Here is a 9860-nt window from a genome sequence, read left to right as displayed (position 1 = left end):
TAATTTTAAAATTATTTAATTTATTTCTTCAGTTAATTTTATTTAAATAATACAACAACACTCTACTAAATAAAATATTTCATTTAAAACTTACTGTAGTTGTTTGAGATTTTTCTTTATTTTGCTAAAAAAAATTTATAATTTTTATATAAAACAATTCAATTTTTCTTTATTTGTATAATAAATTATAAATTTTATATAAAATATTTCAAAAATTTCACTTTAAACAATTAAAAAAATGTCTTACCATGTCATAATTTTTTAATGACATATGTACAATCTGAAATATGTATCAAATATATCTTTAAATTTATAATATAAATTAATTCAATTTTAAATATATTATCAAAAGAATAATACATTTTTAAATTGCTCAAAGACCTCGCAGGTAACAGTAATATTATCGCTCCATCTGGTAAATACCTATGAACATTAATAAAAATCTTCATTTAAAATTAATGATAGATTAATGATTGTAAATGTATGTTTAATAATTTACCATATCAGATAATGGATCACATTTATCAGACATTTCATCAGAGTTATCACTTTCAGATGATTTGTCATCTTTATTATCACAGTTGTCTTCAAGATGGTCCTGAATTTAAATTTCATTTATTTGTAATTTATTTAAATTTATTATATATATATACATATAATATTTTACTTACAATTAAGTCATGGAAAGTGCATTGTGAAGCCTGGAATTAATTAAATTTTTTATTTATTTATCATTTATATATTAGGAGTAGAACATGGTTTACCTGTAATATATTCTCAGAGATAGTGCAGTTGGTTGTTTGAATATTTGCATCTGTATATTCCTAACATATTAATTCATATTTCAAAATTAAATATATAATACTTGTATTATAAAATTTACTGAGAAAATATATTTACAGAATCATTTAAATCAGTACAGATCTCCTGTGCAGCTTCTGATTGAATAGTCTTAGATGATGACGAAGATGATGATTGTATTCCACTATTTTCTCCATATTTTCTTTGCTTTTATTTAAAAATGATTAAAAATTATAATGGTTATTTATCTAATTAAATTTATTTTATAAAATAATATTGAAATAATATTAAAATTTGAATATTTTTGTTGAATGTAGATAAGTTAAATGGAAATGTTATTACTTACCAGAAAATCTTTTAAGGCCAAATAAAGGACCTAAATTGAAATTTTTATTTATTATTATTAAATTAAAAACCATATAAATGTATAATTTTATTTAAAATATATAAAAACAAAACTTTATTACTTAAATACCTTATTAAGTCTTCTATACCAAAAAGAATTTAATTGGTCACAGCAATCATGAAAGGATGAAAACAACTGTAAATGTTTTTTATTAAGACATTTTATAAATGAGTTATTTTTATTAATAATTAATTTTATTATGTTACTTACTTTAGTACTCATATTGAAAATGCAAGCCATAGCTTCCTGTAAAGATGTTAATAAGTTTTAATTAAGAGAAAGAGAATAATAATTTTACAAAATGGTTCCAAACTATGGAAACAAACTTTAAGAGTGGATTCCTGGAAGAACAAAAAACAAAAATATGACCAGAAATGTACCAGAAATAGATAACAACACTGGACATTATAACATCAGATACCCTTATCAGTAATCATAGTGATGAAAGTGGAAGTATGTAGCATGCTATCTGTCTGCTGAACAGATTCATGTTGTAAGTGGGAGGTGTTTGCTGTGAAAATGACCAATTATTCCTATCAGGAACAGGAGAACATGTTATTCACATTCAGAAAAGTGAATGAAAATGGTCTGGAGGCCACACAGTTATATCATGTTATACCATGAGGTGAAGTGTGATCACTTGTATTGAGACCAATGCAGGATATTTTGAGCATCTACTATGATTCTACCTGAGATAAGTATGCCATACTGTTATGTGCATTTCCAGACATGTTAATATGTTTCAAGACAATGCACTTTTGTTCTTTGTCCTACCACGAATCCATTCCAGATGTTTATCCCCGTAGTTTTAATTCAACCTGTATAAATATCTACCTACTCCTTCAATGGTATAGTCACAGCCTTTATATGTTTTGCAACAAGAACCAAATATCTAAAACAAATAATTCAAAAAATTAAAGATATTTATTATTATAAATAATATAAATAATAAATTATATTAATTTTTCACCTTTTGAATTTCTTCAATCATACAAGGGCATAATTTTTTCTAAAAAGATGATTTTAATTTATAAAATACATAATTAGATTAAAATAAGTTAATTTTCATCTTATGTAAATTTTTTAAATATTTTAAAATTTTACCCATGATTTAGGAATGGAACATGGTTCTTCCTACAAATAATATAAAATAATTAAGAATAATTACTTTTAAATTAAAAATTTCTTAATGTTATTGATTATAAAGAATTTAAGATAGAAAAGTCTGAAGGATTTTTATTTATATCATCCATTATAACAAAAGTCATCTCGTTAAAGAATAGGTGTTCAGAACTCTCTGCATAAAGAATTATTGGGGCAAATCTTAACAAAATTGCCCTGTAATGGATATACGATTTGTACTTTCGTAAAAAGTTTTATTTCAAAATTAAACCGCAAGGGTAAAATTTGGCGTTGCTGCTCCTTTAATGTGTACAATACACACGTTTCCTGAGAAATTTTAGATATGAAATATTCAAATTGGATATGAAATATGGCGCTCATTTGCCTCAGAATACAAAGAGCACCTGTCTGTGATGTAAACTTATTAGAAAATGTACTGTACAGTACATAATGAACACGTTATGCAGCGCCAACTTCTCCCTAGTGGCTGAATATTTAAGTCAATTTTATTCAGAAAGTCAAAACGGCATACTCAGGAAGGCACGATTACCAAATTTGTTTGAAATTTAACAGATAGTTCTTAGCACATATTCTTTAACTGTGATCATTTTTTTGAAGTTTATTCTTCTTTAAATTAATATTGTGAAAGATTAAAGATGGTTAATTAATTGATATAGAAAATCTGTAATTGTTTAAAAAATTCTTCATTAATAATTTATTCGTCAATACTTTTTAAAAAATACAAAAATCGATAATATTTAACGATTTAACCTACTTATAGAAGTGATATTGTATTGTGTAAATTCGTTTTAAAAAATATGCATAAATGATTAGAATTTTATCACGATATCTGCATGTATAAATATTTTGCTATAAAATATGGGCCTATTTCACATTTATAAAAAAAATTAATTTATTTTAATAATAAAACAAATAATTTTAGTTTCAATATAAAAAATGGCCTAAACGTCATTTAACCATTCTAATTATAAACTGCTGTTTTATTTTAAATACTGTATTCGTTCAAAGTGGAATATAACGCTTTGGCCATTCTATAGAATATTCTACCTGTTAATTAGTTTAATTTTAATAATAAGGTAGGCTAAGATGTATTTGTTTTAGTTATGTCACTATGGGTGTTCCTTGTAAGGCTCACAACCGTACAAGCCTCATCTTTTTTTTTTCTTAAATTGCTCATAAAATTTGTAACTTTTCTTATATATTAAATCTATTAATTTTTTTAACAGTTTGCTTTATTCTAGTATTTTATAACAGGTTAAAAGGTAAATGAAACTTTTATGACTTACTCCTTTTGATTGGTTTGAACTTCCAGTACATTCATTTTTGGCCTTGAGAACGCAAACATCGAACATTTTAACAACCTAAAATTGTATTAACCAGATTATATATAAATCTAAAATATAAATATTAATCTAATTAAATGTATAGACATTTATTTGTAAGTAAATATTTCTAAATTTTGCCACGTAATGTATGCTTTATATACCCGTATACGTTATGTATGTACCGTACCGCACGTGTTTACGTGCCTTATATACACCTGTATATAAGTTAAATATGTACGTATTTATATACATTTTTACATATATACGTAATTTTTTTTTTTAAATAATAATCTTCCTTTCTGTTTTTACACTTTAAATACAGCATGTAAAAATTCTTCGCTCCCTCTTCTTAATTATAGCTTAACTGTAATAAAAGTTTTATTCTAAAGATAATTTTATAATAAAAATAATTTATGAAGACCATTTCTAATCTAAATAAATTATTTATATTTTTAAAATATAAATTTAAACGCTTACATTAGATGAAAGTTTCGTTTTCAAACAATTCGCTCCAGGATTTCGTCTTTGGCATTCTGTAGATGGTATACAGATCATGAATTATAATGTTTACGATTTATTTGTTACATAAAAGGACAAACAGATAACATTAATAACGCATTCAATAAAACCTATCTAAAACGGAACCTGGATAAAACGGAAACCTGCCTAAATAGAAAATATTCTTTGAAACGGAGTGATTTTATATGTTAAATAAAACTGTTCAAAACGTGCGATTGCGGTTTACACAGGTTTTACTGTGTTAAATTCCAAGTTATCGTTTGTACGTTCGAATAAACAATTACGCAAAGACCCATGTTTAAACATGAATATATTAATTGCATACAAGTTAATGAAAACTTTAAAATATACACAGTTTTAAGAAAAAATACATGAAAATTTATGTGATCTAATGGAAAAAATTGTTAACTTTCTTCTGTTTGAGAAAAGATTCTTACATCGACTATTTAAAACTATAAAATGTTTAAAAATATATGTACTATAATATAAAGAATAATAAATTAGTTTAACACAAAACAAGATTTAGAATTTTAAAATTTAAAAACTTGGATTATTATACGTGGAAAAGAAAAAAAAAACTACAAATAACGGTTTTACCTGATAACTTTCCAATGTAAATTATCATCAAAGCGACGAACCAAACAATTTTGAATGTCATTTCTTACAGGATGAACTAGATAACAGTTTTCACTGACTATCCCTCAACTTTTATTTTTATACTTTGGTAACATAATTACTTTGCAAACAGAAGGGGCCACCGCTCTCCCACTTCCTGAAGTTATTTGGATAATTGTTAGAGTTTCCTGTGCCTTCTATTTAGGTTTCGACTATAATGAATGACACTGTTTATAACAAAACAAGCCATTCTGTTCAAATTGATAGCTTCCCTCATTAACATGATTACCTTCAAACCGTCTGCTGAACAAATAAATTTCTATTGATGGCAAATGTTGTGAATTGAAGCAAGATATTACTTCTGTGACTAATGCACAATTACTGAGTCAGTTCCATTGAAATGACATGTTATGAAATAATTCGAACAATGTTGAAATTCTAGAAAGGTGTTTGAATATGCTTTAGAATTAGGGCATTTTCTACCAGAATACTCTTATAACGATTTTACATGTGTTAACATAAATACAGGCAAACTATTTTGAATAGAAACGTTTCGGATGATGATAATACTTTATGAATTATACAGAAGTGGCATTATTTGTAATTTAATTTATTAATTGGTAACTGTTGAGTAACTGGGAGAATCTTCTAAATGAGCACATCCTGTTAAAATGTAAGTTAGTAAGCAAATTTTTTTTATTAATTTGGTATTTTTTATTCCTGTATTTTTCTAACAATTTCGTGGAATTTTGTAGATTATCGCTCTGCTGAACAACGTGATGAAGATGACATTGCTGTTTCTCTTTCATTGAACCTCTACAGCATGGCGCAGGATGGTGTTTGCTGTACTTGGAACCTAATCGAGTTCGAAAACAAACAAATAAAGAAAATTAGGTGACTATTCGTATAGTTTATAATTATTTTAGATTTTTGTTACAAAACCATAAATATTTTAATGATTTTATTGTAACTATACATGAATTTTCTCACTTGTCCAAACAGTAACAGCAACACACTTTGAAATCTGAATAGGATTTATAAATCTCTATTAAACGGTAATTCTTTCGAGATTGATGAAAATATATGTTTAATAATCACTATTTATTCATAAAATTTATTTTTCATGGAAGATAATTAAATTTACTGTTGGTAATTACAGCATAAGTTGCTAATTCTGCATCTTTCCACTATTGAAGATTCATATGGTCCAAATTATTAAAAAGCTTATCAAATTTTTAATTATTTTTTCATAAGAAAACACGATAAGCGTTCAAGGTACATTACAGCCACTTGAATAAGGATGAAATTATTTGAAAATTTATACAAACCTTAAATGGATAAGCTAATTAGTTGGACAATAATATCATTGTTGCATATAAAATTTTCATAATTGTATTGTTTTATTACTTTTTTTTATTCGTATTTGTGTTATTAGTTGAAATGCAAATATCCTAAATTCCCATAGATCTAGTTTTTGTTGAATATGAACCAGTTTCAGCATTATTGACTTGAAATTGATCATTGATGCACCCCTTATCTGTTAATGGATTAAAATCTGATATCATGGCATTTACATCATAAGACAATACGATGGCTTCTATTTTCATATTGAGAAGATATAATTTGTTATAATGGAAGTAAAATAATGTACCTAAGATTTCTCTGATTCATTTTTATATTAAAAAATATTTCCAAAATTTTTTTATTTATACCAGACATTTTAGCCTCTTTTCTAAAGGCTTGCTGGCATAATAAATGCATACTGCTCCCTTTAAGAACTTTATCGCATGTACAGTACCATCATTAGGATGTTTGTATTCAGGAGAAGCAGCCAAAACAATCTTTTTCCATTGCTAATTATGTATTTAATTCTTACAGTAACATGTCGTTCAGTTCTATCCACTATTAATAAAAGAAATTTGTCTTTAAAATAGATGCATCTTTGATGGTCATAGTATGTGTCTAATATATTTGTCTGTACGTACTGTATGTAGCATTTAAAGGCATTTTAAAAGTAGTAATTCTAGATGAGATATTGATTAATAATTAACTTGCAAATCAGTCGAATAAAAGCAAGAGTTCGTTCGTTTCTTGTCTTTCTGTCTTTATTGCTGAGACATATGTGACATCTTGATGTTTTAGTCTCTTTTCTATGTTTGTGCTGTGCTGTATCTGCTCGAATTGAATTATCTTTTTTAATTCCAAAGTAAAACATTCTTGAACGATATGTATTTCGCAATCCATTTATCAAATGAAAACACATCATACAACAGTAAAAAATTAATAAATCAAACCAGAACAACATGCAATCAGCCTCGCATTCCAAGAACTCATTTTCGCAGGAACACATTGTAAAGATTATTTGTAATATCTTTTCGAAAAATGCAATAATAACTACAAAATAGCATTTCACAACCTCTTTTTGTACAAAAGTACTATACCGTCTTTATCAAGTCTTGTAAACGAGGGTGCAAGCGAGTGCGGAGCATAGAATTTTGGATTTCCTGATCGATAAAGTACAAACAATTTAATGTTTTTAATTAGAAATTTTCTAATATAATTTTTTTCATTGGTTACAAAAGAAATACGGAAACCTGCACTCAGTAAAACGAAAAGAAATATTTGGCATGTCTTCCAACTTGGTATACTCATTTGAGGCACAATTATTATTGCGAATAAGTAAAAATACCTTAATTTCTTCACGCACTCGAGTTCCATGACACGATATTTATCATTATAATTTTTAAATAGTAAAATTCATTTTTTTATTTTTAATTCTTATTAAAGTTAGCTTTATTTGGAAGCTCCATATATCTGAGTGCCTCCAGTGTTGCTCTTCATGCATCCGTACCTAAGTATTAAGATAATTGTGTACCAGATTAAGATGGCTGATACAAAAGCTAAATACCGGTATTATGAATTCAGGAAGCTAAAGTACCTGTTACTTCTGTGTATTATATCAGCTGTAAGTCTTAATTTAATTACTATTCTATTATAATCAGATTAAAATGATTATAAATTATGATAATAAGGATAATATGCTAAATATATATTTTGTACATTTTATTGGTTATTTTAAATAATGGTTCATCTTTAATCGGAAATTTTGATCTCGTGATTTAAGGCAAGTAAATAGTCGAATCTCCAATAATGGCTACCTCCTAACAACGGACACTTCTAAACAGCGGTCATTTTTTCCCATAAACATTCTTTAAAAAAAACAGGAAAAATACGTGCAAAATAACCTCCAAACAACGGCTGCTTCCGAATTACGGCTATTTTTATGTTCTGATCAGTGGCCGTTGTTTAGAGATTTGACTCTATATAAATGTTGTAACAGTGTTTACATGTTCATTCATATTCATAGATTTTCTTTCAGATTTTATTTCATATATAGATATTTTCGCCTTAAAATAGCAATAACCCAATGATTAAAATGAAAAATAATTATGTATGAAACATAAGAATATCATTTAAAACTGAAAAAACCTTAATAAAGTTATTGTTACAGTACACAACTGTAACAATAATGTAATAAACAACCTCAGAAAGACATGAAATAAGTTACGACTCTTCTAAAAATTACTTGATATTGAAACTTGAATCAATATCTGATTTTTAAGATATTTAATCTAATATACTTACCATTATTTTTTTAAATAAGAAAATTAAAGCAGTAGGCCTATATAGTAAGGATTTTGTAAGTTAGTGAATATTTTGTGATATACAGGGTATAGATAGAAACATTGTCACGCTATATTTCGCCTCTGGTAGGCAATAAGTCTAGTACAATTGCATTATATTCTACTGAATTGCGATTACCTACAGTACGTTCAAGTGCAACCGCACTGGAGCCCCGTATGTAATCAGTAGTGGGCTATTCTTTGGTTTTGACGCCATACCAAATCAAAGAATGAATGCTTACTACTTTCTCTCTATCCTATGCAAACATCTCTACTATAAGGTACATTAGTTCCTGTAGCCGTACTGTACTAATCCATATATAAGTTACATATACACCTATCTACATACAGCTAAGTATAACACATCATTTAAACTACAACTAATTTGCTTTCTATCCTTCCACGTAACACTGGAAAGTGGTTGGACGGTGTCAAAACCGAATGGTAAAACGTGTGTATAGCTTTGAGCACTTAAAACCATGCAGAGAAATCTCTTCTCTTTGGATATTTTAATTGAACATAATCATTTTGTACTGAGTTTGAAATCTCTATGACTCTGTAACATATTATTATCCATTACATTATCTTTCATGGTGCTCGAGATAGGACTTGCCCCACGCAAAGGGAATTTGGGGATGCATTGCGACCTAACCAACAAACAATACACAAATCTCCCTGCAAAATTTTAAAAATTTTCGTCAAAAGACGTAGAAATTATTAAGCTACCCAACAAAATTATGCACCCCCACACAAACACACGCTAACATCCATATATACAGAAATAACCCTGAATTTTTTGCATTTCTCGGCATTTCAAGGTTCCCCGAGTCTCAAACTGTAAAAATCTTGGGGGGTCATTTTTGGCATACTTTCCCTCTGTTATACACTGCTGGCCATCCAAAATGCAACACCCTGGAGGAAGCATCCAAATCAAGTAAAATTTGCACCATGCATTTGTGGTGATGAGATATGCAAATGATTAGCATTTCAGCACAAGCGCACATCATGGGCTCCTGTTGCACCACCTGCAAGCGCTATATAAAGGGAGAATAGAAGGCCATGTTGAAGTACTGAAATTGTTCTTTTGTGCATTTTTTGGCGTAAGCAGCTTCAGTATGCCACGAAGAAGAAAACGAGCATCTTTTGAGCCCGTTCCTGAGTTTGACCGAAGAAGAATAGTTGGCAACTATTCTTCTTCTAGTTTAACTATTTATTATATATATATTATTATTTATTATATAATAGTTCAACTATTCTTCAACTATTCAACTATAGCGATTGCGGATTATCCTTCAGAGAAATCGATGATCATGTTGGACGTAACCAAGCAACTGTGATGCGGACCTGTAACCGCTGGATGCAGGAGGG

The 9860-nt window shown here is 27.8% G+C and overlaps 1 protein-coding gene across 1 annotated transcript in view; it reads right to left on the bottom strand.

Moving 5' to 3' along the window:
- Positions 1–4887, bottom strand: part of LOC111622704 — a 5701-nt gene extending 814 nt beyond the window's left edge. Inside the window, exons 1-16 of the mRNA XM_023365125.1 lie at positions 4792–4887; positions 4153–4208; positions 3637–3711; positions 2312–2341; positions 2178–2216; positions 2046–2099; positions 1418–1453; positions 1277–1342; positions 1148–1177; positions 901–1008; positions 765–824; positions 672–701; positions 500–598; positions 361–423; positions 248–280; positions 95–124 (exon numbers count right to left, since the gene is read on the bottom strand). Coding sequence (XP_023220893.1) covers positions 95–124; positions 248–280; positions 361–423; positions 500–598; positions 672–701; positions 765–824; positions 901–1008; positions 1148–1177; positions 1277–1342; positions 1418–1453; positions 2046–2099; positions 2178–2216; positions 2312–2341; positions 3637–3711; positions 4153–4208; positions 4792–4852 — 870 coding nt within the window. The 5' untranslated portion in view covers positions 4853–4887. The remainder of the gene's footprint in view (positions 1–94; positions 125–247; positions 281–360; positions 424–499; positions 599–671; positions 702–764; positions 825–900; positions 1009–1147; positions 1178–1276; positions 1343–1417; positions 1454–2045; positions 2100–2177; positions 2217–2311; positions 2342–3636; positions 3712–4152; positions 4209–4791) is intronic.
- Positions 4888–9860: the final 4973 nt, after the last annotated feature.

This window comes from Centruroides sculpturatus, unplaced genomic scaffold, assembly GCF_000671375.1.
Source record: "Centruroides sculpturatus isolate CEXI.00-Female unplaced genomic scaffold, Cexi_2.0 scaffold168, whole genome shotgun sequence".
In the NCBI taxonomy this organism is placed as follows: domain Eukaryota; kingdom Metazoa; phylum Arthropoda; class Arachnida; order Scorpiones; family Buthidae; genus Centruroides; species Centruroides sculpturatus.
The sequence above is the reverse complement of the archived record's forward strand: the minus strand, read 5'-3'. Positions and strand labels throughout refer to the sequence as shown.